The sequence below is a fragment of the Mustela nivalis genome (assembly GCF_964662115.1).
Source record: "Mustela nivalis genome assembly, chromosome: 2".
NCBI lineage: Eukaryota > Metazoa > Chordata > Mammalia > Carnivora > Mustelidae > Mustela > Mustela nivalis.
In genome coordinates this window covers 132997644-133023576 of record NC_139021.1, presented here as the reverse complement: position 1 = coordinate 133023576, position 25933 = coordinate 132997644, and the positions used below count along the sequence as shown (strand labels likewise).

General features: G+C 50.3%; 1 protein-coding gene across 2 annotated transcripts in view; it reads right to left on the bottom strand.

The window, feature by feature from the left end:
• CDH23 (cadherin related 23) overlaps positions 1–25933 on the bottom strand; it is a 396562-nt gene that overhangs the window by 280726 nt on the left and 89903 nt on the right. For both annotated transcript variants that reach the window (XM_082715700.1, XM_082715699.1), the window contains exons 4-6: positions 5540–5682; positions 4925–4972; positions 4719–4811 (exon numbers count right to left, since the gene is read on the bottom strand). In XM_082715700.1, coding sequence (XP_082571826.1) covers positions 4719–4811; positions 4925–4972; positions 5540–5682 — 284 coding nt within the window. The remainder of the gene's footprint in view (positions 1–4718; positions 4812–4924; positions 4973–5539; positions 5683–25933) is intronic.

Here is a 25933-nt window from a genome sequence, read left to right as displayed (position 1 = left end):
CATCATCTCCTTCTGTGACTACCAAACTTCTACACATCCTGTGAGGTCCCAAAGAAACAGCCCCTGCATAGAGACCGGGCCATTCCTTCCACAGTGCTTCCCTCCTGCTTTGCACGCTGTAAGCTATCATGGCATCTGATACATTTAGATGTCATCAGACATCCTCTAACCTGTCTTACGCTGTGTAAAATTATCTCCCCTGAAGACAAGACCTTGGTCTTAGTCACCAGCATTTTACTGAGGATGCTATGAGCCACGAACGGGGCAAAGGGTCTTACCCATCTGCGCTATTCTATCTCTCACGATGACCCCGGGAGGCAAACAGTGCAGCTTAGCTCATAGATAAGAAAACTGAGATCCAGAGAGGTTAGGTCACGAGTTGCACAGCTGGCAAATGGGAGAGTCCTTTCGCTCTCCCCGACATGTCCCCATCAGCTCAGAACCCCGGGCCTTGCTTCATAGCTGTTCCGCAAATGTGGAAGTGGATCAGGGCACAGTGGGTCAGCTCTGAGCTCTGAAGGCCAGGCAGGACTGAGTCAGGCTGAGAGCGGAAAGAAAACAGCCCAGGACCAGTTAGAAGAGCACGATGTGCGTGTGCTGGAGCAAGAGAAAAGAGGGGAAGACACAGGCTCACAAGCCCTGGATTGGCCCCTGGGCTGACAGGACGATCCATGCAGAGGAAGCCAGTAGGGAAGGCAAGAAAGGTAGGTTGAGGCCAGGTGGATAACAGCCTTAACTGTCCAGCTAAGTTGGCTGGACTTGTCAAAACTTCAAGGACACAGCCGTCCCTGTGATTACAGAAGTCCCTCCTTGACTCCCTGACCCAAGGAACCACCTGGCACCATCTGACTTCTAACCTCACACCCATCTTCCAGCCTTGAACACCCCAGCCCCAGGGTTACCTCCCCGTGGTGGATCTGGAGGGCTGTGGGTGGGCGGTGGCCCCAGGAGGACACAGGGGACAGGGCAGCGCTGAAGGTCAGCGAGGCGGACACACAACCCGAACGGAGGTAGTGGAGCGATACTGCTGGGCACAGACACAGGCAAACACGTTTGAGCAAATTGGAACGCCATAAAAGTCTATTACAGCAAATCAAACAGCAGTCAGCATGACAGCCATTAGCCTGAAATGAATACACGGGGACTTAATGAGGTCTGTCGAGGCTGGCTTGGTGAATTAAGTTGCCAATTCTAGCAGGATTTCCCTTTTCTTTACGGACTTGAAAGCAGCCACGCTGCCTCGTTAGGGCTTCGACAAGTGAATTGCAGGGCCTTTCACCCTGATAAAATGGATAATTACATGTAGAACTGCTTAGTGAGGGGAGAGGGCTGGGCAGGAGGGGAACCAGGAGCACAGAAACCCAAACACACCTGCCTGGCTTCTCAGGAGGAGGGGCGGGGCCCGGCAGGGGGGTCTGGGCTGGGGGGAGGGGGAGGACTGTGGGGCAGGGGGTCAGCGAACTTCTCTTGGAGAAAGAGGCAGAACCTCCCACCCACTTCCACTCTGGGCCCAAGGACATGGTCCCCATGGGCCAGGTCTCCAGGGCTTGCTGTCACTGTTAAAAATGCAGCTTCCTGGGCTGGCTCTTTCCGAACCATGGATTCAGAGTTGGAGGAGAGTAAGAATCTGCATCCTTCCTAGTTCTGATGGAAATTCTGATGGGGTGTGTTTGGGACCTTCTGATCCGTCCCTTCTCTGATACTCAGTTCTGAATGGCTTCTGAAACATGTGGTTCTCTGGCTTTAGCCTGCATCACTCCAGGGCTGGGGAACTCCGTACATCCCTGGAAGGGTAGGGGGTTAGACTGTGCACTAGGTTTCAATATTAGAAAGTTCTTTGTTATGTAGACCCAGAATTTGTCTCCCTATAAGCTTGCTCTTCCCACCCATCCTTGGGCTCTGGGTACAACAGACCCCCAAATTGTCAGGGCCCGTAGGGCAGGGGACAGTGGATGCTGAGAAGGTAAGGGAGAGGTGGCAGGGGGCTGGGACGACCGGAAAGGGAGCTCAGTGGATGGAAACAGCCAGGAATAATGAAGGACTGAAGAAGTAGGAGCTTCTCCTGCTGGGATTCATCCTCAGACCACTGGCTATCAGCCCTAGAAGGAACTGCTCCAACTCCCCAGTTTAACAGCTGTTGGAAACAAAGCCAGCAGGCGCAGTGATAGGCCTAGCGTCTCACCCAGCCAGTAGCTGGCACTGCCAGGACTAAACCCCAGGGGTCTTGACCTACAAGAGCTCCACCGCTCACCTTGGCAAGCTTCAGCTGGAAAGCCACCTCCTCCGGGAAGCCTGCTGAGATTTCTCTGGTCACTCTGGCAAACTCTCAGGGTCTCCAGGGCCCTCTTCTCTTTCTCTGGTTTGCATTCTTACCCTATTTATTTCTGTAGGGCCTCTGTCATACATCATGCTTCTTAAGGGCCAGGGCCTGGGGTTGCCAGGGTGACCTCAAGGCCAGCAGGAGAGCCCAGACTCAATTCTGGGCCAGGGGCCAGCAGGCCTTTCGCAGGTACCTCAACTGGGGCCTGAGCCAGGCAGCTAAGTTCTAGCTCAGGTGACCACACCAGGCCAGGGCTGGTCAGTGCCAAGCCACCTTGGGTCAGGAGTGGCCAAGGCCTTCATCCAGCTGACACTATACCCCACCAGCCACACAGAGCAGCCCTAAGTAGGGCATCACGTATCATGTCAAGGAGGTGACCTGGGGATGTTTACAGATGAGCAAGTAAACCACATAGGCTGTCCTCCAAGAACTGTGTGTCCTTGTAGCTGGCCCATCTCAGCCCACTGTCTCCCCATCAGATGGGCGGCAGGCAGCTACTTTATCCTGTCTGTCCTCTGTTTTTCTTAGATAAGGAGGATGATGGCCCAGAGAGGGTAAGTGACATGCCCCAATGGACTCAGCGGTCTGGAAGCAGAGCAAGGGCTGGACCTAGGGTCCAACGCCGCTAGTTCCAGCTCCTGTCTTTGGCGTTCTTTTGGCCTTCCAGGTCTCCGTGCGGCGAGAGCCTGGCACAGCGCCAAGCCCACAGCAGACACTCAATAAATATTTGTTAAATAGATGACTGACTGAAGAGGCTCTCTCCTTGGAGGCAGAGGCCTTCGGAGAACCCCAGGGGATTCCAACAGGGTAGCGTTGGAGGTCATATCTCTTGGCAAAGGTAGCAAGGATAAAGGCTGGCCCCGGCCCAAAGTCTGGGGAGGAGGGATGTGACCTCTCGTCCCCTTGCCATTGCTGCTGCCTGCTGCCCCCTGTGAGCGAAGACAGAGGACAGCCATGCCTGCCAGGATGGCAGCTGAGCAATGGGCCCAAGGCTCATTAACTCTGAGCCGTGCCCTTGGTTTCTGAGCCTGGGCCCAGAGTGCAGGCTGGCACGTAGAGACCCTTAATTAAATTAGGGAGACTTCCAAATGAGAGGGCCAGAGCCAAGCTGCAGTACCGGACACACTGGCCACCGCTCAGGGCACTGCATCCCCATGCTTGGGACCGAGGGCTCTCCTTCCTTACGCCCTGCCCCATCAGGGGCAGGGAGCGGGAGCCTCTGGTGTGTTCCTACCCCCACACTTGTCCTCGCTTTCTTCCATCTGGCACAACCACAGGACCACTGGCTCATAGCTGAGTGAGGAGGGCCAGGAACAGGAGTGGCGCGGGAGGGGGAGGGGAGCATGAGACAAGGTCTCGTCATCTTGGAGGGAATCTGAGGCTGCCCTGGGTGTCAGAGACAGAGTCAAAGCTATGTGACCTTGGATAAATCCCATACTGAGCCTCAGTTTTCTCAACTACAAACTGAACAAATTATTTTGTAAAGACCCTTCCAGTCTCCTGATCCAATGACATATAAAGGAACTGGAACTCAAACGCCAGTGCTGACCTGCTTCTCCCCAGTGGATTCCCTCTCCTGTCCTTCCCAGGCCAACCCTTCAAGGCTGCCGCTCAGCCCAGAGCCCTGAGGGCAGGCCTGAGGGACACCCAGCAGAAGCTCTTTACCCACCACCTTCAAGGTCTTTGAATGGCTAACTGCCAGCCCCGAAGACTGCCATCAGTCACTGGGAAAGGGACAGTAAGCCATGAGAACCCTGGTACCCTTGGGAGCCAGCAGCCAGCTTATTAATGAACCGTTTGTAATGCAATAATTTGTACTTCTCAATTACCAGCGATGGCTTGGTTTTACACGTATGCACTCATGCAAACACACTCAGAGTACACAGACGACCCAAAGGAGCAGAGGGGCCAGAGAGACGTGGGACAAGCATAAGGCTAGGGAAATAAAGTCCCTTCCTGAAGCCACCTGCTTTCTGAGTCCTAGGGCAGGTGGGGTGGGGGGGCCCATTCTGGGCACTGCTGGAAAGTCTGAGGTTGGGCCTGCCATCCCATGTGCCTGTGGCCCACACTGGCTGTGCACAGAAGGAAAGAGGCCATGACACCTGCTCCTCCCAACTCCTGTCCTGTCCCGCCTCCAGCTGGAGTTGTGGGGCTCATGCCAGGCAGGCCTTCAATCGCGCCTGAGGCTACCGCCAACCCACTCTCGAGCAGCGGGCGGGCCCCTATCCACGGAGGCATCGGCACGGTCACCAACCTGCCCAGAGCTGCTGCCTGGGCTGTGGTGCAGGCAGGAGATGCAGAGCCGGAGCCGCCCTTTCCCCAGCTTCAGCCCGCTCCCAGGTGGCCCTGGAGCAGCAGCCTCACCATGTTCCTCAAGCGTGAGCTCAGGGTTTCCTACCTCAGGAATGCGGACGCTGTAGGGCTGGTTATGAAACGTGGGTGCGTTGTCATTCACGTCCCCGACCTGTATGTTCACCTTCCGTGTGATCACCTGGAGAGAGAAGGGGGCGGGGATTTAGTGTTGGCATGGGCCCCTGGCCTCTTTCTGCCCAAGGGCCTGGGCTCCTGCCTCCCAGGGCGGCAGGGACCTCAGGGGACACTCACCCCTTGGTGGTCGCTGACGGAGAACTCCACTGTGAACTCAGACTTGGTCTGAAAGAGAAGGCAGGGAGAGAGAAGGCAGAGTTAGACAGAGGCACGAAGATATCCTGAGTCCTGGGCCCCGGCTCTAACCTGGGCTCGGCCTCTCCATTACTGTGTGATCTTGACCAAGTCACTAGACGCCTCTGTGGCCATTTCTTCAAATGTAAGGAGACAACAAAGGTAGGGGTTTTCAAACTCCTACCTTAATTTGCTAAGGCCTGCCTTGTCACCGATTCCTGTGTCTCCAGGAATGTCCTTTAGTGGAACATTGTGCATGGGGGTAGACCGTCTATACCACGGAGCCACCATTCTATAGGGGATGAACCCTGGGTCACTGTCCTTCTTGACCATCGAGGGTTGTCCCTTGTTTGGAGATACGCTGACCACCCCATTCCAACTCCAAGTCCACATGTCAGCACTGGCCCTGGAAGAGGGACACCATTAAATCAGGAAGATGCTACTTCGGGGTCAGGACGGGGCCTCACCTAAAGGTGATGAGCCAGCCTCCACCAGGGTCTGCCTCTGCGTCGCCCCCCTCCCAGAAAGAACTGGGGCAAGTGCACAGCCAGGTCATACCTCTCTGTCCAGCGCCTGCCGCAGCCACACCACACCTGTGTCAGGCTCCACGGCAAAGAAACGGGAGGCCTCCTCCCCAGATACACCAAACACGAGGGGATCGTTGTCCATGTCTCGGGCCAACAATTGGGTCACAGAGGAACCTAGAATAGTCAAGGGAGAGGTCAGAAGGCAGCTATGGAAGGCGGGTCTACTCCCCAGCACCTTGCTCAGGTGGCTGAATGCCAGTGGGGACCTGCCACCCCCAAAACTGCTGGCAGGTCACTGTGCCTCTCTGGGCCCCGACCCAGACTCCCTGCCCCCACCCTGGACACTTGTTACAGCATGTATATGTGCCTGTCATAGACAACTGTGGCTCACCATGGTTTAGGTGGCTAGTGAACAGCTGTTACCTGGGCCTGTCCCCCTTTTTTTCCTGATTTTATTTTATTATTTTTTTTTAAAGATTTTTATTTATTTGACAGAGAGAGTGATCACAAGTAGGCAGAGAGGCAGTCAGAGAGAGAGGGGGAAGCAGGCTCCCTGCTGAGCAGAGAGTCCGACATGGGACTCGATCCCAGGACCCTGAGATCATGACCTGAGCCAAAGGCAGAGGCTTTAACCTACTGAGCCACCCAGGCACCCCTTTTTTTCTGATTTTAATGTGGAGGCTCCTCCTCCAAGTGGCTCAGATGAGGGCAGGCTCCTTCCATTCTTCTGCCCCAGGATGGGCACATAACTCAGCCTGAGCCAATCAGAGCACTCGGGTCCCAAACAAGCCGGTCAAAGCCAACCCTGGGACTTGCGCTGGACTGGGAAAGAGGGGCCCTCCTTCCACTGGGGTTGCTAACTTGGCCCTGCAGGCAACCATCTCTGGCACCACCCAGGAAGGGTTAGCCTGAGAATGAGGCCAACAGGAGGAAAATAGAGCCAAACAGTGTATGGAGAGAGACTGCTGAAGGTTTGAGGGTGTGTGGCCAGCCATGCCTGAAGTTTAGCTCCAACCTCTGGACTTGTCAGCTGTATGAGCTAAGAAATCCACCTCTTCTCACCTGTGTTTTTTCCTTTGGCCCGAGTGTTGAGTTGGGTTTCTGCCTTTTGCAAATGGAAGCACGCTTTGTAATTCACAACATATTACAGTTCTTGGCATTTACCCAATAGTGAGTGGGTGCTGGCCTTGTGCTAAGTGCTGGAGTACACAGAGGTTAGGAAGATGGGGCCCAGGCTCCAGGAAATCAAGGCCAGAACCAGGCGCAGGGTATGGTCTCTGTTCACAGGAAGAGGACTGAGGTGTCCCTGTTCCCCAGGAAATACAGTCTGGCCAGAGGGCCCCGAGGTGCCTGGCTTATAGCTGTAAGAAGCCCTAGCGCAGGGCACCAACTCCCAGGGATCACAGCCCTCCCTGGGTAGGTTTCAGGCAGGGTGACCCACCCCCTTGTTGTCTGGGACTGGGTTGGGACATACACTGAAGCCAGGAGGTCCCAGAAAACTGGATGGGCTAGCCCTCCTTGCACCTCCGGGAACCGTGCAAAATGTCATGGGTGCACGGTATCGGTTTCTGCAGAAAGGGTCTACAGTCTTCGTCTGATTCTCAAAGGGGCAGTTAAATTAGAATCATGGCCTTGGCAAATCACTTCTTTAAAGCCTCAGTTTACCCCATAAGATGGAACATACCACTCTTTCTTCCCCAAATACAGATTCTCGTGTTTACTGAATAGCTCTGATGATCAAACTAAGTAAGAAAGGATTCCAAACTCTGCGACTATCATCTAGAAAAGAACACTACGTGAACTTTTAAAAGGACCATTCTAACGTGACAATGATAGCTGATATTTCTGAGTGCTAACCACACTCTTGACCCTGGGCTAAGACATTTCCCGGTACTGTCTGGTTCAATCCTTACCATCATTCTCCCCATTTAACAGATAAGGTAACAAAGAGTGATTAGGTCACTGACCATGGCCTGCAGTTAGTAAATGGCAGAGCTGGAATTCAGATCCCAGTACTCTGGGTCCAGAGCCCTTGTTTGTCTCCACAACCCTACACATTTCAACACTTGATATGGGAACCCAAGATTCAGGACTTCTGTAAACATGACCCTTTCATGACCCTAACCAGAAGCCTAACACTTGGAAAAGGAAGACACTGGGCAGTCACTGGGCTCTGCAGACATGCCAGACAGAGTACTAGGCTCATTCACCCATGTTCTCTCATTAAATCCTCCCAGCAACTCTGTTCCATAGCCATTATTCTACCCACTTTACAGATTAGGAAGTTGTCGATCAGAGGTAAAAGGTCACACAGCAGAGCAGGATATGGCAGCATCCAAGGTGATGGGGAGGAGGTGAGAAGCAGGAGGAAGAGGAGTAGAATCACGGGACAGAGTCGGAACAACCTCAGAGACCTTTTGGGGAGCCCAAACCTCCCATTTTATTTTTTACTTTTTTTTTTATTTTTTAAATATTTTATTTATCCATTTATTTGACAGAGAGAGAGAGAGAGACAGTGAGAAGGGGAGTGGGAGAGGGAAAAGCAGGCTTCCCACGGAGCGGGGAGCCCAATGAGGGGCTCCATCCCAGGACCCTGGGATCATGACCTGAGTCAAAGACAGACGCTTAACAACCACTGAGCCACCCAGGCGCTCCTCAAACTTCCCATTTTAAAGATGGAAAAGCTGAAGGCATTTCACTAGTTGCCCAAAGTACAATGGTGGAGGACAGAGTCTGCAGCTAGAACCCAAATTTCCAGACTGCTAATGCAGGGCTCCTTTTTGATGAGGAAGGAAGAGGTATGTGATGTCACAGATAAACCAAGAGCATCTCTTCAAACATCTGTTGTTCGATGGCAAACATTGCTTTACACTGAAATCAAGGGGGATATTTTGGAGCACAGTGTAACAGTTTATTTTTCAAGACCAAACCTGAAGCTATAAAAGAACTTCCAGCCTCCCCGACTTCCAGAGATGCCTGTTTCCTTTCTGTCCCCTCAGGTTTAGCGGCACAGTTTGAGGAACCCTGAACTCCTTCCTAATGCTTTGGGGAGATCCCATATAAGGAAACTGAGGCCCCGAGTGGTCCTGCCTGCCCACAGTACGACGAGTCCGTGGAGGCCCCCTGGAGCGAAGTCTTCACCTGCCAACCACCGTCAGGGCCCAGCCCAGATGATGGATATGGGACCAAGCTCTCTACTGGTTGATGGGATTCTGGAAAAAGACCACACTGGCCCTCTAGCCAAGGTCGTACGACTCAGTCCGATATCCCAAACGGCTCTCTCTCTCAGGCCCAATGCTCAGGCCCTTCCAAGAAGCGGGGCCCTGGGCAGGACATGGATGGGGCCATCAGCTGCTGTCACCCACCCTATAATTTCCTGGACTTTTATCCATTTTCCCCTCAATTATGTGCTGCTCAAAATGGTCCTTTTCGGCTTCCTCACAGGCTCTTGCCCGCTTACGCCTTCTTTGTGTCCCAGGTAATTGCTAGTGACCTTTTCTAAGTGTACTAATTAAAGGTGCCGATTTAATATTATATTTAAGACAAGACGCCCCGCAATTTTCCAGCTGGGCACAAACTCCCCCTCCCAGGGCTATTCTGCCACTCTGCAGAAGCTGGGCCTCGCTTTGGCTTCTCCTGGACACAGGGCTCATTTCTCCACCGGGAAGCCTTCTAGCAACCTCTGTTTGCGTTACTGCACGCAGGAACGAGGCCAATCTGTGGGGCCCCACTCCGGCCCATGGTCCTAGAAGCAGCCACTCAGAAGAACCCTGGCTGAGGGGCCCTGCGGTACACATTATCACACTCTAGGTTTGCTCCCCACCTGAGAAGCAGATAATAATACACTCTCCGATTCAGGCTGTGGAATATGGGGAATTTTGTTGTGTTTTGCTCCAAAACTGTGATAAAATACATAGAATACAAGCTGCTTCCTTTTAGCCATTTTAACATACACAATTCAGCCATACCAGGTATGTTCCCAGTGTGGTGCGACCATCACCATGATCTGCTTCCAGAATATTCTCATCACCCCCAAAAGGAAACCCACACCCACTCAGCAATCACTCCCCCTTCCTCCCTTCCTCTCCCTGGCAACCACGAAGCCACAGAATGTCTCTGTGAATTTGCCTGTTCTGGATGTTTCATATAAATACAATGATACGAGGGGCAGTCTTTGTGTCTGGCCTCTTTCACTCAGAATACAATCTTCGGGATTCATCCATATTGTGACGTACTACGTCATCCCTTCCTATGGCTGAGTCACATTCCATTGCACGGAGAGACTACAGTTTTTTTATCTGCTCGTCTGCTGATGGATTTCTGGGTTGTTTCCCCCTTCTGGCTATTGTGAATTGTGCCACCACGAGCATCCGTGGTCAGGAACTAGGAACAAGAAGTGGAATTGCCAGGTCCTCGGTAATTCTATACTCAACCTATTACGGAGCCACCAAATTGTTCTCCACAGGAGTTGCACCATTTACATTCCCACCAACAGTGGATGAGGCCCAGAGCTCTTTTCACGGGTAGGAAGGGCACTCAGTGATTGACAGGGGCTGGATGGCCCCTTCCACAGTGGAGAGACGGGAGCCGGGCAGCCCTTCATTCCAGGTGTTACTGGTACCCAATGCACTAGGCCTCGGCACATCCCATCGTCACACACAGCAGCCCGACCTCCAAGTGCCAGCCTGGGATTCTTCACTGAGGGTTCTGGCCATTGGAGACTCTTCCCCCCGACCCCAACACCAGACAGATTGGACATGCCAGGGAACGGAGGACCCCAGGAGCACGGCTCAAAGAATGACTGACGCAAGATGGTGGATAATGAGGTGGCAGGTAACCCCTCCAGTTCCCTGACCTCTCGGGGGGCTAATGCAGAGGCGTGTTGTATGCTGCCTCTTGGAGTGCCCTGCTGGGACTCACCCCCAGCGGCCCATGGGGCTGACCTGGTTGGTCCTGCGTCTTCACCTCCCTGTCTCGCCTCCTCACTCCCCACCTGCATTTCCTGGAAGCCCCTTTCCAACGAACGATCTGCACTTGAACCCTCATCACCAGGCCTGTTTTGTGTGTGGGGAAGAGCCCACAGAAGATACCCCCCAAAATTGTGGGAGTGACACCTGGGGAGTGACAATATAGATTTCCAGCCCCTGCTGACTCAGTTGGCCCCGGAGGGAGCCCAGGGCATGACCTTTTACACAGAAGCCCCACTCTCCTGCGAGAGACCCCGATGCCAGCCAGGCTGGGAAACCTGACTGCTTCATAGCAGGGTGATCTTCAAATATCTAACAATGGGCATAGTTCAGGCATCAACCAATCCGAAAGAATGCCGGCCATAAACAACCGGACTGGTGTGTACCGCCTGTAAGTCAGCCTGGTTTACGGCTCCCATTTTAGATGCAGAGAAAAGCTTCTCTGGCCCCAGGATGATTTAAAGGCTCAGTCCTAGGACTCTTGGCTCAATCAGTGCTTGCAGGAGGACTCTCTGCTCCTGTCCCCACCCCCTACCTCCACCCTCCCAGGAAACGGTAACTCCGCAAGGCTAGCCCTCTCCACTTTGTGCCAACCCAACCCAGGCAGGCACCAAACCTCTCCTTGTGGGTAGAAAGTGGAACTTTACATATATATTTTAATTTTATTTATTTATTTGACAGAGAGAGAGAGACACCACGAGAGATGAAACACAAGCAGGGGAGTGGGAGAGGGAGAAGCAGGCTTCCCACTGAGTAGGAAGCCTGATGTAGGGCTCTATTCAGGACCCTGGGATCACAACCTGAGCCGAAGGCAGATGCTTAACAACAGAGCCACCCAGATGTCCCAAAAGTGGGACTTTAAAGAGCTTGAGTCACGACACACCCATGCCTATATCAGTGTGATCCACAACAGCCAAAAGGGGGAAGCAACTCACATGTCCATTGATGGAAGAATGAATGAACAAAATTCAGTCTATACATACAATGGAATATTATTCAGCCTTAAACAGAAAGGGAATTCTGACATGCTCTGAACACGAAGAACCTTGAGGACACTCTGCTGAATGAAACAAGCCGGTCACAAAAGGACAAACGCTGTGTGACTGATCTCCCTTGCCTGAGATAGCCAGTGCGGTCAAATTCACGGAAACCAAAAGTCGAAGGGTGGGTGCCAGGGGCGGGGGAGGGGGTTCAGAGGAATGGAGGGTTGTTAAAGGGTATAAAGTTTCAGTTTTGCAAGACGTAGAGAGTTCCAGGGATCTGTCGCATGACAACACAAATGTACGGAACACTCCAGAACTGTACATTAAAAAGTGGTTAAGATGGTAAAATTTTTCTTATATTTTACCACAATTAAAGAACTTAAAGCCCAAACTTAAGTCAGATTATGTCCATGTCCCCAGCCATCTGGCCTGAGGCAACATTGCCCTCTGCATCTTGCGCAGGCTTCCAGGCTTACCCCTCCCAGATCTGGACCTTCTTTCTGTTCCTGAACAGTTAGTGGCTGCCCCAGGTCCTTTGCCCTGGTTGTGCCTTCTGATGGGTATGTCCCTACCTGCCAGCTTCCTCACTATTCCTCTCTCAGCCCAAGAGTAACATTCTCAGAGAGGCCTTCCCCAATACTTGATCATACACAGAGCCTCTCTAAAGGGACGCCCTGTCACCACATGTCACTGCATCCTGCGTCACTGTCCTCATGATTCTCTTTTCTCTGAGCTGATTGTGTTTATTCACCTGACCTGTAGACGGCCTGCCCCAGCCCCCTGCCTGCCATGGCACACACACCCTTGTTAGCTCCATGGGGTCATGGCCTAGCCTGTCATGTTCTGGGTTGTACCCCTAAACACAACACAGAGGCTGGCATCCCAGAGGCGCTCAGTAAAGAGCAGCTTGCTGGGTAAACAAATGAGTCCTGCCAACTGCCTAGAGGGGCTAGGCCACAGCAGACCCCAAAGTCATGTGGATCTATGAGCTGCAGCGAGGGGGAGAGAATAGAGCCAGTTAATTCTTAATTATGTATACTAATGGACAGGAAAAAGCGTGGCTAATCATAACCTAATAATGCCCAAACTCATAGTGCTTGCTTTTGGATGCAGGCAGAATCATAGCTGAGTACTGGCTTTGGGGCCAATCTCTCAGGAACTAGCCCTGCATCTCATTCTTGGGCAAGGTACTCTCACCTGAGGCCATGAACTCTACCCCGTGGCCTTGTACCCCCACCTGGGACCACGAACTCTATCCCGTGGCCTTGTACCCCCACTTGGGGTAATGCCCTCTACCTTGGAGTATTATACCCTATCCTGGGGGCTATCTACCCCATCCTGGGCCATGGACCCCATCCTACAGGCTGTGAACCCATCCTTGAGGCCAGGTACCCTATCCTGGTTGGTATACCCCATCCTGCAGTCCGAGGGCCCTGGTTGGGGCCGGGATCCGTTGCAAATGCCCCTGAGATGCACAGGGCTGGCGACACATCTCTGTGGTGGCCTCAGCCCCTCAGCAGCAGGCCCCGTCCGTCTTCCAGGCAAGGGGTGGACAATGACAGCTTTCCCAGCAGCCCTGCTGGGCCTACGCTGATGGCTGAGATGACTGCTATTACTATTATTGTTGTTATTTGCACCAAGGGCTGGGATTGGCGTGTCACGCACTCCTGGAGAGCTGTGAGTTTTGCCCGCTAGATGAGGGGTGGGCCAGAAACTCAGGCAGGGCAATGGCCGCTGCGAGTCTTCTTATTTATTCTGGATGGGGGAAGATGAAAGCTGTCTGTAGGCCAAACACGGAGCAAACACGGAGCGGGAGCTCCAGAATGGATGAAGGCCTGGAGAACACGCTGGGCTTCCTCCTGGCAGCATCTTCTTCCTACAGCAAACCTCCGATTGTGCCCACCGGCTCGGACACCTCCGTAGCGCCCATGGACTTCAACCCAGCTCCTTCTGGAGATGGCCACCACTGCCCCTCCTGACCTGGGCTCCACTCCCTGGCGGGTCACATTCCCACTGCATCCCTGGGCTCAGCCCGCCAGCCCTCAAACACAGCACAGTTCCGCGTGTTCCCACGCATGGGCTTCTGGTGCTCCTCCTCCCACCGCCTCTCAGTCCCCATCATCTATAAATGCATGCCTCCAGTGCCACCCTGGTCACAAAGTTCTCTCCCCTCTGCGCTCCCCAAGCCATTGTTCCTACCTCTTTACAGCACAGAGAGGCCATCGCCCCTTGAAGACAGAGGCTGATGCCCTGAGACATGCTTTCCAATCTCCCCATTGCTCCCGGAGGAACTGTGGCTCCCCTCTGGGGCCCAGGGGCTAGGCAGGCCCCTTTCCTTGCCCGGGCAGACACTTCTAATCAATCACAGCTCCCCTTTCTGTTGAGTCTATGTCCAAGCTCAGAGCCCTTCGCCACACTGAGTTATACGCAGCCACTATTCGCCAATCTTAAACCTACAAGGACCTCACATCAGTCTTGACCTACTGTTCCTTCCCATCCAGGGGCTGAGAATCTTGCAGTCTGCTCCTGCCGGGCTCAGGGCAGTTGGAAGGGAAAGAATCAGGCTTGGGGCCTATGGGTGAACTCAGAAACATGGGTTAGTTGTGGCAAGAGTGAGAGCCACAAAGATAAAGCCCCATATTGTGCAGAGGGAGAAGCAGGGGCCCTGGCTGCTTGGGACGTGGGGATGGGGCTGTGCACTGGGAGTGGCTGAGTCAAGGAATAGCAGATGGGGTCCTCAGCCCCAGATGAGAAGCCACAGGTTATGACCAGGTCTTTCTGAGAATGACCACTCCCTCCTTCCCATCACCACAGAGCCCAACTCACAAGCTCCATGTCCTCCCTTCTCCTCCTACTCCGGAGGGGCCTAGCTGCATTGGTCTTGGTCTCTGCCAAAGCCAGGGGCTCCTGCCCTCCCCCTCTCCCCTGGGATGAGCCCCCCAGAGCCAGGGCTGGCCTTGGAGCCTGCAGTCTCATTTGTCTCTGGGCCTGGGATCAGACAGGCCAGTTAAGTGCCTTGATTCCTGTGGATTATCTCATTTGTCTCAGGTTCACCCTCCTCATTCTCCTGCCTTCAGCTGGGCTCCTTCCTCCTAATCCCCCCAGGGTCTTGAACTTGGTTTGACCTCAGAGGAGCTGATTTTTGTTTTGGGTTTTTCTTGTTGTCCCAGGCTGGCTTTACCCACCTGGGGGAAGCGAGAGGGAGTTCGGATGGGGACCCCTCTCTCCTGAGAGGCGGGTGGCTCCGAGCCTGCCTGAGCTGACCAAGGTCCTCAGCCTCCTCAGAAAACCCTTGCTCTGGATAATGGGCACAGTCTCTGCTTCCAGAACCCAGGAATCACCTTCATGTCCTCTCTCTCCTGCAGCTCAGGCCACTCACAGTAGACGGCATGAACTGTCTGGGGGAAAGGAAGCTAGCGTTCTTTAAGCACCCAGTGTTTGCCTGACACCCTGCTTAGTGGTTTTCATTCCTTCTCACTGTCATCTCTTTCTCATCATAACCCCACAGAGAGGGGTTAGCATCCCTACTCTACGGATGAGGAAAGTGAGGCTCAGAGGGGAAAGTGACCCACCCAAGGTCATACAGCTAGGAGGTGGCAGAGCGAAGATTTGAACTCAAATGGTCTGATTCAGAGTTAGTGTTCCCTCCACCACCCTCACGGATTTTATCCCAAAGCCTGTCATCCAACCTCTAATCTGAGCAGCTAAACAGTGCCCTCTCCTCACCCCACACAGACTGACCCCCATGGAGACCCCCAGGCCTCCTCCATGTTTTAGGCTACTCCTTATATTAGGCTGCCCTGAATCCCCGGCGTTACTGGACTGGGCTGAAGGTGCGTACCCTTGAGACTATGGGGACCCCCCCCCCATCACCCTGGCTTTCCACTGCCCACTTATCACATGCCAGCAAGACGGCAATTCCCTCTCAAGAATCAGAGTCGGGTGGCTGGCTCACCTGCATACACAGGTGTCTGATGGCCAAGGGAACAAGTTAACTCAGCAGAGAAGAAGGAGATGTTAAACAGAGCAGGATGATATCAACCGGAGGTTTGGGAGGCAGGAAAGAGGAGGAACATGTTATTGTTATTTTGAAGTCATAAAGCACAGAAGGATAGATGGGACATTAAATATTCGAAAGACCTGGTCCAGAGTCTCAGAAACTCAGAGCTGTTCCACTTCTGGCACAACAGACACATAAAATCATCATTGCCAAGGGCTGCCAGGCTCAGCAGAAGGCACCAACGTGCTCTAAGCCCCTCTAACCTTATGAGTCACAGAGAAGTTAAGTCATTGCCTAAAGTCACACAGCTAGCACAGGACCGAACTGGGATTGTTCAGTGACTCCTCTGATCCCCATGATGCTGTTAAACTCCTTCCTTCCTCCCCTCCTTCCTTCCTTCCTTCCTCGAACACTGCCTGAGGCTCTGCTCTAGGCACTTGTGATACAACAATGAACAAAACAGGCAGAAGTCTGCACCCTCCTGGAGCCCGCATTCCCGTGGGGACACCTATACACCCATTTTTTTTTTTTTAAGATTTTATTTATTTAATTGGCAGAGAGAGATCACAAGTGGGCAGAGAGGCAGGCAGAGAGAGAGGAGGAAGCAGGCTCCCTGCTGAGCAGAGAACCCGATGCAGGGCTCAATCCCAGGACCCTGGGATCATGACCTGAGCTGAAGGCAGAGGCTTTAACCCACTGAGCCACCCAGGCGCCCCCTATACACCCATTTTGCCACACGCTTTTCACGGCCATTCTAAGCACACGGCGGGGAGCATGAGCGTGGGTTCTGGGTCTCATCACCATCCAGACAGACGTATGAAGAACCGTGGTCCTGCCCTTCATCCCGCTTCACGGGCTACGGCCCCCAGGGTGAGTACTCGACAGGGAGGTGGGACACATGATCAAAGGGCACAGAAGGTATTTTGAGAGGAAGACAGACTCAATGAAATCCCTTTTTACTAAGACAGAGGGACGCGGTCAGGCACAGAGCTAACAGGGCTGGCATTCCGCCACAGCTTCCTGGGTGGTCCTGTGTGACCATGGGGGAGTCCCTCTCCGAGCGCCCTTCCCCTGCGGACACCACGAAGGGGCTGACACCAATGGCCACGGCACAGAGGTCCTTGGGGAGAATCCATTCCAAGTCTGGCACGTGGGCCTCGGTTCCTGTGCTGTGCCGGTCCCCAGCTCATGGTTCCACGAAAGGTCATAGGCTCTGTGGGTTCAGCAGGACAAAGCACTGGGATCCATGAGACACCTGCTGTGAGGAGGAGGGGACAGGGCAGGGGCGGGGTGTGGAGCCATTCACGTACCATGCTCACATTCTTGATGAGGCCAGCAAACTCATTTAAAAAGGAGAAAGCAGGGGCACCTGGGTGGCTCAGTGGGTTAGAGCCTCTGCCTTCGGCTCAGGTCATGATCCCAGGGTCCTGGGATCGAGCCCCGCTTCGGACTCTCAGCTCAGCGGGGAGCCTACTTCCTCCTCTCTCTCTGCCTGCTTCTCTGCCTACTTGTGATCTCTGTCAAGTAAATAAACAAAATTTTTAAAAATTAAAAAAAAAAAAAAAGGAGAAAGCAGGGCCAGGCACCTCCATGAGGAGTCCACAGCCGCCCCGCTAACAGTTACAGGCAGCGGAGCTGAGACTCCCTCAGTCCTAGGCTCCCGGTCCCCCTTCCAGGTCACAGCATTCGAGTCCCACCCAGTTCAAATACCTTCAAGACTATGGTCCCGTCTGCCACACCACGTACAAGGCCGCGGCTGGCAAGGCTTCCCAAACTGGTGGAGACACCCCCCGGGGAAGCAGCGTGACCTGTTGGGCCTGGATACTCCTTTCTGCACAGGAATAGCAGCCTGGACAAGAAAGAGCCATGAATCAAGAGGCTCCAGAATGCTCTGTTTGACCTTCCTGAGTCCTTGCTGCCGCTCCCAGGCCCAGGGGGGCTGAAGTCCTGTCACAGGGGCCCGGAGCGCCAAGCGGCAGCTACCAGATTTAATAACAGTGATAATAGTGGAGTGGGTATTTTTTTTTCCCCTTCTCCTGAAACTTTTCAATTCATTGAACTGTTCAATTAACTTTACAAAGGGAAATGTGGAAAAATGTCGGCAAATTGAACTTGACATTATCATTAAAATAAACAGAGCACTGCAGGCCTTTAAAGGCTCACAAAGAGATTGTCCAAACACTTGCAGGCACATGCTGACTCCTTCCTGCTCCCAGGGACCCTGGCCCTCCCTTCCTGCCCAAGCTTGTGCCCTGGTCAACACTCACAGTTTCCCAGCTCTGAACGAGGGCTTGCTAACATCACCCATCGTCACCACCAACCCCCATACACTGTGAACATGAAGAGGGGGTCAGGCTCTGTTAACCAGCAGCCAAGCCCAGCGAGTCCCTTTCCTCTCTGGCTAACAATGGACTATTTAGTCCACTAGGTCTCAGGCCTGGCTGCACATCAGATTCCAGGTCCTAGTCACCTAAAATTCTTTTCAAAGGGAATTTGGACCTAAAAGCCTGACACCAGAATCTCAATCCCTCCTGTGCCCCCATTCCTTAGCCAGAGCCCAAGGGCCAGGAGCTGCTGTTTTCCACCTCTCAACAGCAGGAAAGGATATTACTGCTAAGAACCTAAGAAAGGGTGTTACCAGGAAGAAGGTGAGAAGGATACCCTTCTCCTCACCCACCCCTCCCTCCCACCCCCTGCTGTGCAGAAGGCCAGAAAAGTCCCTCCCCAAATCAGTTCCTCTTTGAGGAGACTCATAATTACCCACAATGATCACAGCACCATTCATTTTGCCCTAAAATTAATACATCATGTTGAGAATGATACCGTACTAATTTATCACAAGATTTATGAAACTTGCACTTTTTCTAATGAGATTTATGCAAATGCCGCTCTTGACACTGTTTGTGTTTGAAAAAGTTTTGACAGGAAAGTGGGGGTCCAGCCCAGCTGGCAGAGGCCCTGCCCCTCACTGTGGGGGGGCAGAGGGGCGGGGCTCCAGAATGTGGTTCCTTCCAGTCCTTGGAGGGTCCTGAGGAAGGCAGCCCCTTGGCCTTTCCACCAGGCTCATCCCTCAGTCCCATCTCTCCCCAGATACACTCTTATTCCTCTGGAACCAGCCCACCCAGCAGGTATAACTGCTGCCTCAGATGGGGAGGCCATTACAGGGGCTTTTCTGGGCTGCTTTTCTAGGTGAGCAAGGGTCTCTCTCACCCAATCAGAGGCCTTGCAGGCCCTCGGTCCCTGAGAACGATCACAGGGGATGGCATCCTGCTAGCCAGGGCATGAGACAAGAGAGGCATGCAGAAAGCAAGGTATGAGATGACACTCACTCTCAGAGGCTGACCCCACATTTGAATAAGTCTCAAGAGTATCCCCTAAAATATTGTACCCTGGGTGCCTCATCTCCCTCACCCTAGTCCCCGCCTTGCCACTAGCGACTATTTACTGAGTACCTACTGTATGCCAGGTACTCTGTTAAGCACTTCGTGCATACAATCTCAGTAGATATTTACCACACACCTGTGAGAAAGGTGTTTCCCACACTCAAAGAGGAGACTGAGTCTCAGAGAAGCTCTGCAATTTGTTCAAGATCACACAGCTCGGAAGGGGTGGAGTTAGAATTCAAATCCAGGCCCATCTGGCCCCGAAGACAACGTTCTTCCTCAGTACTGACCCCAAACAACTCACAGGGGACTTCCCTCTTCTGTGGGGTTTAGTAACACCAAATATCCAAGTTATATCCCACATATTCTCTTATCCAGAACATAGATGAAAACCAGGAAATTAGCCCCCAAGGTCTTTGAGCAGCTCAAAGTCACAGCACAAAATCCGTACACTAAATTTCAAGCCCCTAATGAAAAAGAGAGATAAGGTCAAGTCCTCACTCTGAGCCTCTTGACTCTCACTTTACGTACAACTACAATTAGATTGGTTCTTTGTTTTTCCAATTCATAGGAATGTCACACAGGGACATGACCAGTAGTGAAAAGCAATAAACAATAACTTCTACTGTTCACAAAAGGGAAAGCGCAAAGCTCTCTGAAAAGTGACCACTTAAAAATAATCCGAGTCCCTCCACCAGCTGCCGTCAGTAACAATGTATCATCAGAGAGTGCTGTCCCTCCTGATGTGTCCAAACACGGGCTAAGAAAATGCTAAATCTTGAGTCATTCCTATGTAAGAAGGCAGGTACATATGTAATAGATCTGATGAATATTTCTTGCAAGTCATTCTAATTTAAAAAAAGATTTTATGTATATAGGAATGCTCCCCAAAGTATATTTCACAAATCATTCATTTTCTAAGATACTAATGGGTACTCCGTGAAAAGCCATTCCTTGGTCAAAGAGATCTAAGGAAAACTACCTTAGAGAAATATGAACAGGGCTCCTTCCTGCAGGACCTTGAGGGCCTTTCTCATGTTAACATGCATGCTGAAGCTCCACAGATGGAGCTTCAGATAGAGTTTCTCCAGATTTATTTGGCCAAGAGACCCTTTCTTCCAAGAACATCTCAAAGGATATAAGTGGTTCAGCAAATAATAATTGGGGAAACACTGAACCAAGAATTTTTCTGACTATCTTTACTTAAGGCATATCTTTTTGGGGTGTTGGGGGTGGATGGGTGAATGGATGGATGGATGGATGGATGGATAGGTGGATGGGTGGAAGGAATGATGGGTGGATAGAGAGGAGGGTAGAGGGATGGGTAGGTAGATGGGTAGGTGGGTGGGTGGAGAGATGGATAAATGGATGGATGGATGGAAGGAATGATGGGTGGGTGGATGAACAATAAACAATGGAACAAATAAACGAGTAAGCTATTTTCATCCAAGGGGCTGAAAATCTCTGTCATGGAGGAGAACACATGAGTACAAAGTCCACTCCTCCAGATGGAACAGCCCATTTTCCCACCAGGTTATAAGTCACTACTTCATGAGGAGAGAACCTGGGCCTCTAAGGAGGTCATCATCTCTGCAGCTTTTCATAGAAGCGAAATCCTAAGCACGTGACACCCTGAACTAATCCTCACAATGACTCTAAACATGTGTGTGATGCCCAACACTTACAAAGTGCTCTCCTGACCGTTCATGCCAGGTCCTCTGCCACCACGCCCTCTGGCAGTGGGCTGGCTAATGGCTGCACACTCTCTTAACCATGAAGGGACTGCAGTTCAGCACAGCTGCATGAGGAGTCCAGACTCCTCTGGGGTGGGCTCCTGGAACTGGAGCCAGAGAGGCTCAGGTCCCACTCCTGGTCCCACCTATGTAACCCAAGCCAGTCTTGCGATCTCACGGACCTCACTGCTGCCTCATAAGGTTATGGCAAGAGTGAAGCCAGGAAACATAAGATGAAGCACTTCATAAATCCCAGACGTCCCCCAAAAGGCTTCAATTCCCCCCTAGCGGATCCCAACCAAAACACTTCACACATTCTGTCCTCACTAGTTGCCGATCTTCTGGTCTGAATCTACCATCTGACTATGAGCGCCCTGAGGGCAAAGACTATGGCTCCTGCTGCCTGTTCTACCTCCAAAGCCTTGCACAGTGCCTGGCACAGGACAGGCCTTCGGTCAGTGTCTATTGAACAAATAAGTAAGTGAGTGAAGGAGTATATGAATGAATGAATGACGAATTACTGTGTAAACACAATGTGATCTGATTCTAGAATTTGCAGGAGTGTGGGTTTTGTAATGCTAAAAGGATTCCATCCCCGGTCTCTACTGGGCACATTCTAAGGAGTACCTGCTGTCTTTCTTTTGAGGGGCAGACAGATTTCCAAGTGGGCAACCTGCCTGGTACCTATTTAATTGGGAAGGATGTTTTTAATCAGGTCTGTTTAGTTTTTAATTAGGCAGAGCATAAACTTGTGGGGTCCTTGGAGGTCCTCTCTCCATTGGAACAAGGGGGACCTCGGGTAACTGGTGTTTCCTAGCGGTGCACCATGGATAGGGAGCTGGTGAGTTAGTGATGTTGGATGCAAGGCAGGAGAAATCTAAAGGTGCCCAAGTGATGGCCTCACTCCACCAAAATGGCTCCTGTTGGAAGGGGAAGGGGTGCTCGCCCACCAGCACACACACAAGAGTTGCAGCCAGGACTCACAAAAAGGCCACCCTGGAGGTCAGCCCTATCTACCAGCATGCCTGCAGCAGTTGTGGCCCAACTGCAAGAAAAGGGCACTCACAGCCCACACAGGAATCAACCCTGGAACACTTGGTTCTGGTGACCACAGGACATCTTCTAAATCAGGCCACTCCTTCAAGACCAGGAGAAATAACTGATCTGCCTTATATATAGAAACAGAAACAGAAAGCGAGGTAAAATGAGGAGACAGAAGAATAAGTCCCAAACAAAAGAATAAGACAATATCTCAGAAAATGAACTAAACAAAACAGAGATAAATAATCAATTGAATAAGAGTTCAAAGTAAAGGTCATAAAGATGCTCACTGAACTTAGGAGAAGAAAGGATAAACACAGTGAGAAGTTTAACAAAGAGATAGAAACTATCAGGCCTGAAGAATACAATAATTAAAGTGAAAAATACACTAGCAGGAATCAATGGCAGATTAAAGAATGAAGAAGAATGAATCAGTGATCTGGAAGACAGGATAGTAGAAATCATCCAACCTGAATGGCAAAACGAAAAAAAAAAAAGTTTTTTTTAAATTCAGATAGGTTAAGGGACCTCTGACACAATATCAAGTGTACTAACAATTGCATTATAAGATACTAAAAGTGGGAAAAGAGAAAGCATCAGAAAACTTATTTGAAAAGGTAATAGCTAGGACAGTTTCCTAACCTGGAGAAGGAAACATCCAGGTCCAGCAAGCACTGAGAGCTCCAAATAAGATGAGCCTAAAGAGGTCCACACCAAGACATAATAACTAAAATGTCAAAAGTTAAAGATAAAAAGAAAGAATCTTAGGAACGCCTGTGTGGCTCAGTTGGTTAAGCCACTGCCTTCGGCTCAGGTCATGATCCCAGGGTCTTAGGATTGAGTTCCACATGAGGCTCTTTGCTCAGTGGGGAGCCTGCTTCTCTCTCTGCCTCTGCCTGCTACTCTGCATGCTTGTGCTGTCTCTTTCTCTTGAGAAGGGGAAGTACCAGCTTTTCTTTATGAGCTCATAAATGAGCTGGTAGAATTCACCTATGAAGCTATCTGGTCCTGGACGTTTATTGAGAATTTTTTTTTAATATCTGATTCAATTTTGTTACGTGTAATCAGTCTGTCCAGATTTTCTATTTTTTCCCAATTCAGTCATGGATGATTGTATGTTTCTAGGAATTTATTCATTTTTTCTAGAAATGTCCAGTTTCTGGCATATAATTTTTCATAATAGTCTCTTTTACTGTTTTTGTATTTCTGTGCTGTTAATTTATCCCAAACTGCCAAAGCAATCTTGAGAAAGAAGAACAAAGCTGGTATCAGATGCCAAACTATACTACAAAGCTAGAGTAATCAAAATAGTATGGTTCTGGTACAAAAAAGAGACATATAGATCAATAGAATAGAACAGAGAGCTCAGAAATAAACCCATGCCTATAAGGTCAATTAATTTATGACAAAGGAGGCAAAAATCCACAGTGGAGAAAAGATAGTCTTTTTAATAAATAGTGTTGGGACACCTAGGCAGCTATATACAAAAGGATGCAACTGGACCACTTTCTTATACCATATACTAAACATAAGCAGAAAAGCCTTGGACATTAGTCTTAGCAATATGTTTTTGGATCTGTCTCCTCAGGCCATGGCAACAAAAAGCAAAAACAAACAATTCAGACTGTATTAAAGGAAGCCACTAATAAAGTGAAAAGGCAACCTACTGAATGGGAGAAGATATTTGCAAATGACATAAATGATAATGGACTAATGTCCAAAATACACAATGAACTCATACAACTCAGCATTAAAAAAAAATCCAATTAAAAATAGGCAGACGATCCAAATAGACATTTTTCCAAAGACATACAGATGGCCAACACACATGAAAAGATGTTCAACATCACTAATCATTAGGGAAATGCAAATCAAAACCACAATGAGACATCATCTCACACACCTGTCAGAATATCTAGTATTGAAAAGACACAGAATAACAACTGTTGGCGAGGACGGGAAGAAAAGGGAACCCTTGTGCTCTGTTGGTCGGAATGTAAATTGGTGTAGCCACCATGGAGGTCAGTATGGAAGTTCCTCAAAAAATTAAAAACAGAAATACCACATGATCCAATAATTCCATTTCTGGGTATTTATCCAAAGAAAAACAAAAACATTAATTCAAAAAGATACATGTACCCCTATATTCACTAAAACATTATTTATAATAAACAACATATGAAAGTAACCTAAGTGTCCACTGACAGATGAATGGATAAAAAAGATGAGGTACGCACATGTATATATAGACAGCCAGCCCCAAACAATAGACTATTATTACTCAGCCATCAAAAACAAATGGAATCTTGCCATTTGCAGTAACACGGATGGGCCTAGAGCCTATTACGCTGAGTGAACTAAATCAGAGAATGAAAAATATAAGTCACTTATATTTGGTATCTAAAAACCAAAACAAGTGAGCAAACAAAACAAAACAGAAACACACTCGTAAGTACAGAGTACAAACTGGTTCTTGCCAAAGGAAAGGGTAAAATAAGGGAAAGGAATTAAGAGGTACAAACTTCAGTTATAAAATAAATAAGTCATGGAAATGTAAAGTACAGCATAGGGAATGTAGTCAATAATATTGTAATAACTGTACAGTGACAGACGGTAACTATATTTATCATGGTGAACATTTCATCCTGTATATAACTGTTGAATCACTATACTGTACATGTTAAACTAATACAATATTTTATATCAGTGGAAGGGTGGGAGGGAGGGAGGGAAGAAAGGAGGGAAGGAGGGAAGGTTGGTTGGAGCCCAGTAAGCCATGGCCAGGCCATACAACAGGATTGCATGATTCAACAGAAATACCCCCTCAAGAGGCTCAGCCTAGACCAGATATTCTTGGCTCTCATGAGACTTCTACACCCAGTCAAGGGGCTGGGCTCCTCTCTAAAGCCTCCACTTCACTTCACTTTGTAGCCTCACAATGACAAAGATGAAGGTCAAAGGAAATTCCAGAATGGTCACTGTCTAGGGGGCACTTTAATAAGTGAAATGAGCGAGTGTGTGGGGCTGCCAGACAGAGAATTCTGGAAACCTTCCCCACAACCTGGCCACATGGCCAGCCTGGAGGGAACCCTCTGGAAAGACCTTCATCAACCACTTTCAACCCAACTATGACCACGTGACCTGAGGGTCTGGCACTTCGTCAATGCATTTGGCACTCCTGGCCACTTAGATTTCCTCATGGCGCCAGAAGTCTTAGTTGATGGAAGTTGGTCAAGGGTACATTATCTCAGTTACACAAGATGAGTAAGTTCTGGAGAGTAAATATCCAGCACGCTGACCAGAGTTAGCAATACTGTACTGTAGTCTTGAAATTTGCTAAGAGGCTAGATCTTAAGTGTTCTCACACACACACACACAAACACACACACAAATAACACCTATATGAGGTGATGGATTGACTACTCAGCTTGATTGTGGTGATCCTATCACAAAGTACGCATGTATCAGAACATCTAGTGGTATGCCTTAAATACATACAACTTTTATTTGTCAATTATCAATAGGGATGGGGAGAAAAGTCACGATTGCTGGGGTGGGGCCAAGGCTAGTTATGGCCCCTCTTAACATGGCATTTAGGACAAGGCGCTGTGAAGCTAGATTTGCCTGGTCTGTGAATGCTGGATCGGCACTTTCACTAGCTGGGTGCCCTGGGGCACGTTACTTTGCCTCGGTGTGCCTCAGTTTCCTTATCTGTACAATGAGAATAATGACAGTATGTGTCTCATGAGCCTGCTGGGGGAATGAAGTTAACCCATGTAAAGGTTTCAGAAAGCATGCAGCATGTAAGTGTGTGCTCAGGAAATGCTGGTTATTAATACCATTCCGAAACCCATTCATGAAGATTTCTCAGTTGCCTGGTTTGAACCGGGCTCTTGGCTGTCCCTCGAAAAGCCTCATTTAAGTAACCTTGGTTCAGCTATCAACTCCTACATGGAAGAGTCAGCTGGCCTCAGTTGCCTTATTTGTAGTATGACGATCTTCCATTCTGTCAATGAATCCACCCCCGATTTCCTCATCGACTCATTTGTTCCTCAATTAACATTTATGGAGGATCTATTATATGGCTTCTAGTATGTGCCAGATGCCAAGCTAGATAGTGAGAATGCATAACATAGGGGAGCACCAGGCTGGCCCAGTCAGAGAGCATGTGGCTCTTGATCTCTGGTTCAGGAGTTTGAGCCCCATGCTGGGTGTAGAGCTTACATTAAACACACACATACACACACACGTAAAAGTCATAACAAATAATAAGAAAAAAACCCTGCTCTCAAGTAGGGCCATAGTTTAAGTGGTTTTG